Source organism: Thermobia domestica, chromosome 8, assembly GCF_964235325.1.
Source record: "Thermobia domestica chromosome 8, izTheDome1.hap1.1, whole genome shotgun sequence".
Classification (NCBI taxonomy): domain Eukaryota; kingdom Metazoa; phylum Arthropoda; class Insecta; order Zygentoma; family Lepismatidae; genus Thermobia; species Thermobia domestica.
Window position 1 is genome coordinate 196,158,074 of NC_137461.1, and position 13,855 is coordinate 196,171,928.

At 35.6% G+C, this 13,855-nt stretch overlaps 1 protein-coding gene across 3 annotated transcripts in view; it reads right to left on the bottom strand.

Annotated features, from left to right (window-relative positions):
* The window catches only part of LOC145693408 (monocarboxylate transporter 12-like), an 80,429-nt gene that overhangs the window by 38,727 nt on the left and 27,847 nt on the right, over positions 1-13,855 (bottom strand). For 2 of the 3 annotated variants that reach the window (XM_081769376.1, XM_081769377.1), the window contains exon 2: positions 1,317-1,694. In XM_081769376.1, coding sequence (XP_081625502.1) covers positions 1,317-1,653 — 337 coding nt within the window. In that variant the 5' untranslated portion in view covers positions 1,654-1,694. Of the gene's footprint in view, positions 1-863; positions 1,695-13,855 lie in introns of those variants that run through there. The other variant, XM_081769378.1, reaches the window with a different exon arrangement.

Below are 13,855 nucleotides of genomic sequence, written 5' to 3' on the forward strand. Positions count from 1 at the left end.
AGTGGCTGACGCTAAGGAATCCCTTATACTTAAACTGAGCCCTTTCCAATAATTTTGAAATGGAACCCTATTTGTGCAATTTTTTGACACATTAAAAACGCTTCATGATCAAACACAGGTTTTTAAATGTAGTCTTATATTTCTTTCAGCACTCCTTTCCCAACTCCAGGAGATTATTATTTTAGTAAATTATTATCAAGTGTTTATTGTGCTGTAGAAAGCTATAAATATCAGTGTTGGAAACCAATGTATTTAGCATACATCATCCAACTAATCCATCCATGGTTGACTATAGTCCTTCATGGGTTCAGATACTACACAGTTTTATTTTACGAAGTCGTTATGCACTTAGTGTCTGCTATGACTAGACAAAATATCGTACAAACAAATAAAGGAGATTCAAGGTTGTTAAATGATAAACTTATATTAGGAATACGTGGCATTATTCCGGTAATTATACAGTAGCTCAATATATCATGACGACATATTAGATATATTAAATTGTAAATGTTCATTTTTCTAATTTTATGGATAAATTTAATTCAATTCTATTATGAATTTAATTGTCATCATTTATAGATCTGTTTGGATAATTCAACAATTATTAAAAAAAAAAAAAATGTGCAGTTTATGTTACAATGGTTATTTCCAGTAAGTGAAACAAATTATAGTTTCTCCTTTAAAACACTGCACTGAATATGAACAGATGGTAGACAAAAAATGCATATTAACAAAAGTACCTACGTAGACGATTAGCTAGGAAGGCTAAATTTGTGTTCAATATAAGTATTCCACCAGTACGCATTTCATAGAACCTCCAAACCACGTGGACTCGTGATGCTGGGAACCAGCCGGGAACTTACCCTCAGCAAACAGTTTGTTTAGCTTGTGAAGGGAATTCTACCCTGCTCTGACTCGACTCTCTCAGCGCATCAGACTAACTCCTTAGGCCTGCCACCTCTTCTTAGAGTACGGTACAGCTGAAAATGGAGGGTGACGATACTGGAATACATCTGTCCGTGCTGCTTCCTCAAGGTCATCTTTTTCTCGCTCCTTTACAAAAAGATCTTGGAGTAGCTTACACGGAAGACTATGATTGTTTGCTGAAAGAAAAGCGTTTTACAGACATATTAAAATTTTTTGATATCCTCTGTTTCGTATACAGACACAGACAGGAGCGAGAGAGAGAACAATGATGATGATGATGCTGAAAGCGAGAATTCTCGAAGCCAACAATTAACTTAACTAAAAATATCAGGAAATAAGTCAAGCTTGTTTGTATATGCGGACACTTATAATGTAAATATAAAACTTACCTGATGCTGTTGCAAAAGAACAAAAAGCAGCAAAAAGGACAACCCATGCCCAACCACCATCGATGTCTCGACTGGGACCATAGATGGCAGCAGATTCGGTCGGGTTGTTTCTTGCCTTTTGCTCCTCCTTATTGTTGGGAAACGAGAAAGGATCTACTCCAATGGAAGACAACTTTAGGGAAGCTGAAGAAGGTGACTCCCCTATTGTAATAACTGGGATATGCCTTTCTTCTAATTCTTCCGCAAGAATGTTGATTATTACATTCACATCCTTTGTATGAGATCCTGTCGAATTATTGATGCCATCACCATGGATTTCTTCTTGTAGCTCTACCATGATTCTTCAGATATGCGAAGTAGCACCAAATACACACAAACCTATAAAAAATAAAATAAAATAAAATCTTTTATGAATTGCATCGCAATTAACCCTATAAAAGATATATTTTAGAGAACAAATTTGACAATTTGGTGAGTTTTCAGTAATTCTGGAATCGCAAAAGGTATGCTTTCTTGTTTCTTTCTTTCTTAGTTTTCTTGATACGTTAGTCTCCCCTAAATTCTCAGTACAAGCACTTGAAAAATTGATCACTTTTGTGAATGGAAGTAAATTATGTCATATATTTACATTTAACGGAAAAGTCTAGCCAGCTGCGGACTCATTTCTCCGTTCGAAATTTCCTGATATTTTAGGTTCTTCCCGGCCGCCTTCCAAATTTTCCCACCATATTATTTCTAATGATTGTGAAAATCAATATCGAAAACATATCTCACGAAAAATGCTGCGAGTTGCAGATACGTGCCATCTGTTTTGAACAAAACTTCAAAATCAAGTAACTAATGTGTTTACTTTTAATGTAAGAAGCATCGTGTGCAAAGGAAGATTGATTGTTTCGATAGTTTGGAATTCAGAGTTCCCTTCAGCACCGACGCTAAATGAGACTTGTACCTACAGCTTAACATGGGATCTAAACCATATGAGTTCCCACCGGGAATCGAATCCAGGTCTCCCATGCCAAAGGCGCATACGCTAACCATATAGCCATATGGAGCTCTTCCAAAGAAAGAACAAGTACAACATTCTGAAGATGATTTAGAATTAAACTTATTGAAAATAGAAATTAATTACCAATACCAATTTTGTCGAACTATGCTCTAGTTGAAACGTTAACTTTACTTTTCGAACAAAAACACAAAAAATTCCTCTAAACACAGTGTACCACTTATATATTAGTTGTTTAGATTGTAAATCTCTTGAAACTTGAAACTGTTTCTTGGAAGATTCAGTGATTCAGTGTGTCTGCTTCCTTTGGTGTGTCTTCTAACAACTTCGGTTTCCTCAGTTCCAAATGCTTCTCTGTTGCTTTCAGTTTATTTGCTTATTAGTTATTTATTGTTCCTCTTATTAACTTCTGATTCCTTCCCTTTTATTTTTGTTTTTAAGCTTTTTGATAAGTGTGAACATTCTTGCAGCGTGTATTAGAAGCTATGTTTAGTCCTACCATTGCACTTACATTTTTTAAAATCAATATTTCGGTACTATTTTTGTATGAGACAATTACTAAAAATACATAATTTTTCTATATAAAAACTGTGTGCGCTGCCAGTTTGTCAATCTTTACTACATATTATTTTAAGAAAACACTCCAATGTATTACTGCGGGCAGTTTTTTTCAATCCCCTCCACTGTCTCCCATATTCGTACAAGTGAATGACATTCGTTCTCTCCTCCTATATATGTCAAACATGTTTATTTATGATTCAGAAAAAAAAATATCTAATAATTGTTATAATTTCCTTTTCTCAACCCATTTGGAATATAACTTCAAAATTTCGTGCAAGCGAAGAAATCTTCCTGTTCTGTGTATTACAAAACTCCGCACATACCAAATTCTATCCCTGTGTGCTCGATGGTTTCGAAGAAACACACAGTATTTAAATTACTCCCTCTCCCACCCTTTAGGGTTAACGTTTTCTAAATTTGTGGAAGTAAATAGTATTCATAAACTTCTCCGTATCAGAAGAAATACAAATTACATATCCTTAGGAGCAACAATTAAATACGTCCCTCAATCCTCTTGCGCCTATCATATTGAAAGTATTTTCTCTTCGAGATGAAATTTCTAAATTTGGTGCATGTGAATAAGATATTCATGTTCTGTGTATCAAAAGATTTATACATCAAATTTCGTACGTATAAGTAAACTAGTTTAGGTAAAAGTTTCTGAATACCACTGATAGTAGCTTTGGAACTTCTTGTACATAATAAGAGACAAATTTTGACCAAAGCATATACAGTATTATCTAATAAATAATAGCGTTACAGTTTCTACAAAGTATCTTCGTCTTCATCAGACATGTTACTAATTGTTCTTTACTAATTGTTTATATCGTCTTGTTTCACATCTTACACTTTTTAAAAACAGTTTTCAGTCCTTTCAGCATTGTATTTTCCTCTGAACATTTTCTTAAGAATTTTATTTGCTCTCTCTTAGAAATTTCCTCCCTTCTACTGTCTTTCCATCCGTTTATCCTCTTATTCAGACTTAAAGGTACTTCTATCTGAATACCACTCATTCTAGCTTTGGAACTTCTTGATAATGTGTCTGATGAAGGCGAAGATACTTTGCCGATACTGTAACTATTATTTATTAGATAATATATGCTTTGGTCAGAATTTGTCTTTAATTGTATGAAAAAGCTTCCACTCTTCCTGTCTACTTGCCATGTTCGTTTCCCTTCTGTTCTTGTCTTCTCGCATTTTCTTTTGTATTTTGTACAATTAATGTAACTATGACCTTCATTTACTGTGTATCAATGGCTTCTACCAAGTCTCGGTGCTAATATATCTAGCATTTAAAAATCCCTGTCCCATTCCACTACGCGTGTCATATGGAATTTGTGGAAATATAGAATTACATACTATTCGTATTCTGTGTATTGGAACTTCCATACCTATACCAACATTTCTGGCTTCATGATCAACGGTTTTGTATGTAAATCAATATATACTATAGTAAATTATACAATAGTAATGAAACACTGAAGAAAGTAAACTTCAATAAAATGTGGACCATGAAATGTTTGCATATTTTAATGAATATTACATTTAAAAAATAATGAAACGATATACCAAACGTGGTAACACATGGTATATGAAATCGTCAGATGAATCATTTCCGCTTCTTCAAAATCAATATAAAACGATAAACATAAAGTAAATTAGCTTTATGAAGATGCTGATTTAAGATACTAACGACAGATTCTATTGTAACTTACTATAAAGACGAATCTGGTAAGATTTTACAATAGAATGCGATTAATACATAAAGGAAATATCGTAGGAAAAAACAATTACGATACTCTTAATTTAGTTTTGACAAATAGAAAAAAAAAACTATTTTCAATTAAGAAACCCCATTTTCAATTAAGAACTGAACACAAAATTACTTTAAGGGGAGATGAAGGACTACCATAGCGAGAAAGTAATTTATTTACGGCTTTACCTCTCTTTTCGAGTGAAAATTTAAGTAAGTTGTCCATCATGATAAAAACAATTCAAATATAAAAATAAGTAACGAAAGTAGCTTAATTAATCAATTTATAAACACTTCCTTATTTTGGGGAAAAGAGTTTCGCTCGTTGTTTCAACAATAGAGTGATCTCAGAAAAGTTTGTTTTAATAAATACGCACACTGGGTATGTGACCAGAGGCGGGTTGAGTTGAGTTGATTTTAGTTTACCGTCCCTTTCAGTAGCGAGGCTATATGAGATGTGGACCTACTGATTAACGTGGAATCCGAACCACATGAGCTCCCGCCGGGAATCGAATCCAGGTCTCCCACGCCAGTGACCAGAGACGGATTGTTAATGGAAGAAAAAAGTAGAAAAATGTCCTTCTTTACACATGGAACAATTGAAAGGTACCAAAGATGGTTCCCAGTTTATGTTAAGTTATTTTAATAGGTCTAATAATAATAATAATAATAATAATAATAATAATAATAATAATAATAATAATAATAATAATAATATCATTAATGTGCTGAAAACAGCTTAAAGCAAAGAAATAAACTTATTCGTACAATTCAATGTTAAGAAATAAACTGAGCGAATGAATAAAAGAATAAATTCTCACTTATAATAATCAGTATTATTTCCTAAAATTCATTGAGAAGTAAAGTCAAATAAGGTTCCAAGATATACAATTATTAGAGTCGAGATTAAAACCAATTCGAATAAATTAATTTTCTCCTGTTCTCTTGTGGTTCTCCAGTAACCTAACGTATAAGAAGAATAACAGAAACCTAATTTAAAACACAACATTTTAATAAAACATTTTCTAAACATTTCTATTTTGTTAATAAGTTTCTACAAGCAATGAATAATGACAACTTTCTAAACAAAATTCTAAAACACTACGAATATAAATTCTAATCATCACAGAAATATTAAAGATTACAAAACTCCAACTTAACCTTTACGTGTAAATTCTATGTACAGTACTTAATGTGATCATTTCCGAAATTGTTATATTACCACCAAACATTTACTTCAATAATCAAAATATGATACACTAAAGGAGAAATAAAATATCTAATTTACTAAAGATAAATATTATCAGTAAGTTGTTTAATTTTACGTGCTTTCTGTGTATGTAGTCCTAGGTACGATTTCCGATAGGGGTACTTGGATCAGATAGACACTTGAATAGTGGTCAAGCTCTCATTTTAAACAGTAGGTCCCGTTGCAAATAGCCTCGAGAGCTCTTGAGTGACTATAGGCTAGAGTACAAGCCTTCGGTGTGGGAGACCTGGCTTCAATTCCCGATGGGAGCTAATGTGGTTTGGTTCCCATGTTAAGCTGTAGGTTTGTGTCTCATATCTCCTTAATATTGAAAGTGACACTAAATTTCATTCAACCAACCAAACAGCTTTCGATGCTGAAAAGGGATTTTACCTGAAATTAATAGGCTTACAGTCGACTAATTTAAAAACTTTTTTATGTACAGCGCAAGTATGTAAGGCTAAAACTCTATATACTGAACTACCCAAGCGAAAACAGGTGGCACTGTATCATGAATTGCTATACAAATTCTTTGTTGTACACAGGCCTAAGATTACTTCCAGTATAAACCAAATATTTCTTTCACTGATATCATCCTTTGTAAATATAACGATGTTTACTTTAAAGCAAGAACAAAATTCTGGGCTGTATTTGTGTGCTTTAGCCTCTATGCCTATAATATTGTATGCATTGGAAACGCAGATTCACACAACATAAAGAAATGTTACTACATAATCCTGATAAAACTGCCAAGAAGAATGTATAAATATAGGTACCATAAAACTTGGAACGTATCAGTTTTAATGGTTCCGATTATGTTATCTCTGAAAGAATTATTATCATTTATTAATTTTATTTTTACTGTTCGTTAAAGAAGTTATACTGAAGACCACAATATACAAAGCCAGTTTGAAATGTAACTTGACTGGTGACAGTGACAATTTATTTCTAAATCAAACTACATGACGTGCCCTTCAAAGTAAACCTCATTCACCACTCTAACGTACTTGTTCATCCGTCTCTGCCATGCCTTGATGTATTGTTGGGAAGTTTTGAAGGGCCATAATTACGGTCTTCTTGATAGCGAAAACACCTTCAAAACGTTCCCTTCAGATAATTATCCTCAATTTGGGGAATAAAAGTATCATAGGGGAAGGATCTGGTGAATACTGAATTGGTATAGATCGGCGATGTTCTTCTGGATCCGTAACCGTTAAATGCTGAGAGTGTTATGACTTAGTGCATTATCGTGATGCAGCAGCTATATATCCTGTCGTAACTCCCGCCTCTCCTCTCGCACTGAGGAAAGCAAACACTGTAGGATCTCATTGTAGACTTCCTGATTGATCATTTGTCCATGTTGCAAGAACTTAATGTGAACAATGTCCCTCACGCCGAAGAACGTGATGATCATGACTGACTTTTAGCTTTGAATGCCTTGTTTTGTGCGATCTACTGGTCTCAGAGACGATGATTTTCATTTAGAGCTATGGTGCTTAGATTCCGGGTCATACACAAGTATCCATTTCTTACCATCAATGCTGATTCTACGAAGCAAGTCTGAAAGTACACCATGAAGCACACACAATTGCAAGTGATTTTTACTTTCGAGCGACGTGAGAAGAGAAGAAAGTATGGTGATCGTAAAAAAAATAAATAAATAAATAAATAAATAAATAAAATAAATAAATAATAAATAAATAATAATAATAATTAAAGATTTGAAAGAATTTACACGTTTCATGGTCCATAGATACTGAAAAAGTGATCTTTCGATATCTGTCCGTTTGTTCGTTCTGATGTAAACTAGGGATGGCCAGAATAAGTTCCTGAAATACTGGGTCCCAGATAAAAATGGATCCGGATACCTGATATCTGGATACTTGATTCTCAGTTCCGGATCTGGATCCGGATACCCAATCCTCTGTTCTGGATTCGGGTACCTGTTTTTCGAATCCGGATACATACAGCATCAGTTCATCAAATATGATTATGGTATTAAAACGCAATTGAAATCTTCAATTTTAAACTGAAAGACGGGTCAGAGAGTATACAAAATTACTTTTTATTATTCAGATTCAGGTCCATGCTTAGCTGACTATCGGACAGTTTTTTCTTCTGTTCAGTAGCTTCATTCATAGGCTTAAAAAACAACATTGCGACACAAGAACCTGATAGATTCACATTCTACATTCCTGTGCCAACTGATGTCACAGGAACTGAAATGAGAAAGTTTAGTGCGGTACCCGTACCTATTATTCTTAACGAATTCAAACTGGGATATTCTTTACATTATACCACAAGAAACATTAACAGTGTATTTGAACCAGTCGGAGGAACGAAGTGGTGTTCCGGAACAGGGGCATCATTTAGAGAGCAGGGGAGGGGGCAATTGCCCCCCTAAGAGTTTGAGGAATACATATACTTTAAGCGATTGTTTATTACAAAACGTGAAAATCTTATGTCGGTTATGCTCTTGCCCCCCCCCCCCTCAAGCGAAGTCTGAAATGACGCTCCTGTTCCGGAACCAGAAACATCATTGTAAAATTATCCCAATGGACATCGATCAACATCATGTTCAAATGAGCTCCTCAGGAATAATGGAAGAAGACCCTCGAAAAAGTGTTCCTGCCATTGTAAACAAGTTAGTCATACAATACAGTACAACAGTTCGGCAGTTCCGTGCAATCGGTAAGGTTAAAAAGGTGATAACTCATGGGTGATACACGAGTTACTGGTCACCTGGTCAACAATAATCGCCATCTGAAGATGTGCAGTTCTCTCCGTCTAAGGAATAACCTGAAAAGTTGTTACTTTTGATGAAAAATGGATCTGCTGTGACAACTGTAAGCGGTCAGGCCAAAGGGTTGAATCATGATCAACGTCGAATAGGGTTTACAAATCTCGCAGAACGTGCTGTTTCCGGTATAATGTGGTTTATAATACGAATAATCCCTCATGCCTTTCTCAAGGAAGGTAAAACTGTTAATGCAGATCGTTACAATGTTGAACTCAATTAAATGCGCCAGAACTTTGCCCTCAAACATCACAAATGTTTAAAGGACATGGTGTCTTCATGTTGATCGACAGTGGCGGCGATTGGACGTTAAAAGTGGGGGGGGCAAGATATGATCTGAATATGTGTATATCAATGTTACTGTTCCTGGTTGTTTCTAACACTTCGTTTGACGAAAGGTTGTATAACTAATAGGATACCATCTTTTTCAGTTAAAACACCGTATATCGTGTTTCATATTTAATTAGGTAAATTGACAAGAGCAACGCACATAGGTACTAACCCTTGATTCCTTGCTCATGAACATCTTAAAATTCTGTCAGAAAAATTGTGTGATCAAATTATTTAATAATATATTTGTAAAGCAAATAAATAGAAAGGATATTATTAATCACACTAATGAATAATGAGGCTTGTTCTGTAGAAGTTATATTGAAACTGGGGATTAATGAACAACTTACATTTTTAATTCTACACTTGTCATTAAAGGTATGTTATTACTCTTAGAAAATGAAAGACAGTAAATACTACAAGCATATGCTACGATGCAATTGTGATATTAATTCCTTTGAATTGCAATTAAAACGCAATTCCTGTAGCTGTCTTAACTCCACGGGAAGACAAATAACCAATACACACTTACGCAACGACAAATATTATATGGTACCATCTTTTTTCTATGAACCAGTAATATATGCAAAAAATTTACATTTCCAAATGAAACTATATACATTAACCATTTTAAATTATTGCTTTTTAAAGGTAAATTATTGAATTTCAGTCAATCAGCTAGAGCATCATCCCTTTTTATCCTAGGATCATGGTTAGTATCTCATTCTCTTCAGAATAGAACAACCTTTCAAACGGTTCCATTTACGTTTTCCTATCGTGTCCCTAACAATGGGAAATATTGAGAGAAATCTGGATTTTTTCAAACTTTGATCCCCTCTGGACCCCCTTTGTTAATGCACAGATCTCAAAATCAACTGAAAAATACGAAGGGGTGTACTAAATGTGTATTAAAAAATTTCAAGCTTCTATCTTGAAAACTAAGTGCGGGAAAATGTTTACAAATGAGCTAAGAACATTCCCACAATGCCCCAGATGACCCGGATATAATATAGAATTTTTCTGAAACATCCCTATTTATCCTATGATCATTGTCCGTACATCATTCCCTTTAGAATAGAAAATACTTTCAAACAGTACCACTCACATGTCTCCATCATGTACCTGAGGTGGGAAAATCATGAAAAAATGGATTATTTGTTTAAAAAATATTCCTTCTTTGTACTTTTTTGACCCTCTGTACCCCCCCTGTTTTAACGCAGAGGGGTCATTCCATTTCAAATCACCCAGGCAATGTTGCTCAACTTTTTTTATTTGCCTGATATTTGTATTATGAGTTCTCTATGGGGAGACAATATAAAAAAAAAACATTTGAAAAAATTTTACAAGTCATAGTTTTATTTTGGCAGCTATTTTCAAAATGGCGATTGGTTGAAATTTAGTAAAAAACAAGGTTTGCGGAAAGTTAAATTGCCAAGCTATTTTTCAAGATATCAGAATAATTAAAACACTAATGTGTTCAGCATGAAATGAACTTCAAGTTAAGATGAAATTAATGGTAATTTTGTGCAAGAAAGTCAGTCAAACTTGTTATGCAAAAACTGTGAAGACAATCATCAATCGGCACTCTTGAAGACCTTAAGGATTCATGAAGGAAAAGAGACTCACCACCAGTGGCGTATTTACGATTTTGTTTCGGGAGGGGCTTTGCTAACTTTCGGGGGGGAGCTTTGCCTGGAAATGTGAAAATTCTGCAAGATATTTCATTTACTTTACTATACTAAGTAAGATTTCGGGGGGGGCTTAAGCCCGGAAGCCACCCCCCTAAATACGCCACTGCTCACCACTAATACTTTATTTCTGTGTTGAATACTTATATAACTACCTCCCAAAGAGGATTTAGCTCTGAGAATGCTGTCCGTTTTTTTCTAGAGCTTTTCAAAAATGGCCGAAAGCCCTTAAATATCAATTTTCTAGGGCCTGTAACTAAAAAGGGACTGAATGAAAACAAGTGAAAATTTGACAGAATGTTCTTTGTACAAATAGTAATATCTCACAAAAAAAGTACGACTGAGACTCAACTACATTTAGAGATATACAGCATTGAATTTCAGTTAAAAACGCCACCCTCTTTCACGCTCGAGCGGTGTGAAAGTAGCAATTAAGGGCTTGAAATACAACTGACATTGTTCAAAATATATTGTAATCATTAGATACAATAATTAATCAAAGATTTTTACTGTGGATGAAAATAGGCAGTGAGAACAATATGTAATAATTATTAAACTTAACTTTCCGATACAGATGTTGTAACACACTTGCTTACAGTACACACAGTAATGTTGTATGAGCACTTACTTGTTAGATATAAAAGTTTGGTTGCAATTACTTGTTAGCTGTAATTTTCTTCAGTGAATTAAATAAAGATGATATTTCAGTACATAGTTTTTCATCTATGTTATGTGTTCTACCAGACACAGTTGTTAGTTCCAATGGAGTCACCTTTCGCACTATTTTCTTAGCAGGCACCCAGGCAATATCACTTTTGGAAAGTTGAAACGCAGTTCTTGGTCCAGAAGGGTGAAAGAAATGTATCAATACATCATTATTGTCTTTGCTTTTGTCTTCAATTTTGCCAAGCCACCACTTGTCATCATATATACATGCAAGATAGTCATCCTTCTTAAAAGACGTTACAGTTGTAAATAGTATTGAAGTTTGATGGTCATCAAAACTTGAGCATGTAGAAGTTACATAACATCTCATTTGATTATCACTTATGGGGACGTATCTGTGATAGCTCCTGGTTCCTTTCACTGGTAGACAACATTCAAATCTCTCAGAAAGTTTTGTTTCCATTTGCTCAATGTCAGATGAAGATACAAATCATTGGCGGATTAAACCAAACGTCTTAGGGGGGGCTATTTATTGTAGAGTGGGATATTTTCCCCGAAATCCCCCCCAAAAAAGAAAGGTAAAACGGATTCAGGAAAAGAGGGTGAAAGATATAATTGCTACGGAATTTTCGTCACAATACCCTCTCCCTGAAAAGAAATTCTGTCTACATGCCTGGTTGTGGCTATGCTTTATTAAATATTTCGCTAGTAAAAATATCAGGTTAAACATATTTTAGAACGCTCATAATGTTTCTGTATTTTAGTAAAATGAATTAAACAAAAGGACAAAAGAACTTACAAGTTACAACGCAAAACACGCTTTTCGGCGAATACCACACAAAGCGTATTTGTCGATATAATATTGTCGCGATCTACGACAATGTCCCTATGAAATTTAAAAGTGCTAGTCCATTCAGCCGCTTTTCGCCAGAACGAGATTGCAACCATGTTTTCAGTCCGTGCAATGTGGATGAAGATGGTTCTGCACTGGCCACGCTCGAATGCAGGGTTACAAATTTAGTTGATGTAGAGTTAAACGTCCTTTTCAGCAGCGTGGCTATATGAGACCTACTGATTAACGTGGAATCCGTACCACAGGGTTACAAGTATGCACAGCAGTTTTCGAATAGTCACATGAAGATCTTCGTCGCTGGTGGTTAAGGCCTCCAACGCAGTCCGTGGTAGAGTTCCACCTTTTTCTTTAATTCTCTTCCATTTAGAAGTGCAGATTGCAAATTCAGAACTAAAGAGGGAAAACAGCATTTTTTCTTGAGTTCCGATAGTTTTGTAAAATCTTTCTGCTAGAACGCGGAAGTTGTTGCTCAGAGTTTAGTCAGTTGTGCGTGTTGGCAATAGAATGTTGAGTCCGTATACATTTAAAACTTCCTGCGCAAGACGAGTTTTGAGGTCTTCTACAACCGACTCTATCAACGGAATGTAGACAGTTCTCCAGTAGTAAGATGTCGTGTCATCTGCCCTGAAGTTCGTACGATGTGTTGTCTTTGGGTGAGATGAGAAGTTTGAATCTGCACGTCGACACTGGCAACCATTCTGGATGTTGCTTCGAAAGTTACCTTGGATTCTTTGCTGTTTAAACGCTTCTTGTTTAATTCTGCGATAGTGTCCTGAATGGCATCTGACGTTGCGTTCATGTCTAAATCTGTCTTCTGCAAAAGTCGATTGAGAGTAAGGTTATCGTGAGAACATCCTGAAGACACGTAATAGTTACGATAAACTCGCTGTCGTACATGGCAGAAGAAAGTGCCCATGCTTTGGTTGCTTTATCTAACTCGGATCATTTGGAGCACACTGTAGAACCTCACTTACTTATTGAAATTTTACGTGAAATTGTAACACCGCGTCGTTCCGTTCAACCCATCTCGTTTCACACAATGTCTCCAACTGGCCACTAACCATAAGCTTAAGGACAGTATTACGTTTTGACGATGCGGTGAAAAACGCAATGATCTCTTTCGTTGTTCCCAGACAGTTCCTCATGCACTGTACTGACGACGACCTGGAGATGGACAAGTTGAGGCTGTAACTGCAATATGAACAGTGCAACGCGTTTGAAGGCGCCTCCTGGATCTCCTGCACTGCCCGGCGACTTTGAGAGGTCGTGACGGCGCAACCATCTGTACCAATACCAACGCAGTTTTTCGGGTCGAGTGAGAAGTCTCGTAGCAAAGATAGAACAATTTCTCCAATTTTCCCTCAAGTCAGTGAGAGTTCGGGCGGTTCTGCGTCTTCGGATTCCGAGCTCGAACCAAAGACCTCACCTTTCAGCTCTGCTGATCGAGGATCAATGAAACCGAAGCAGTCTTCTCTTATTTCACCCATGTGTTCGTACCTTAGAATCAAAGACAGCTTAGATGTGTGCGAAACGACCGTAGTCTCATCAAACATAATACAATAAAACTGATCCTCTCGCACTCGATTGAAAATTTTGCAGACGTGATTTCTCATCCCCAACCCTCAATGAGGGCATTTTG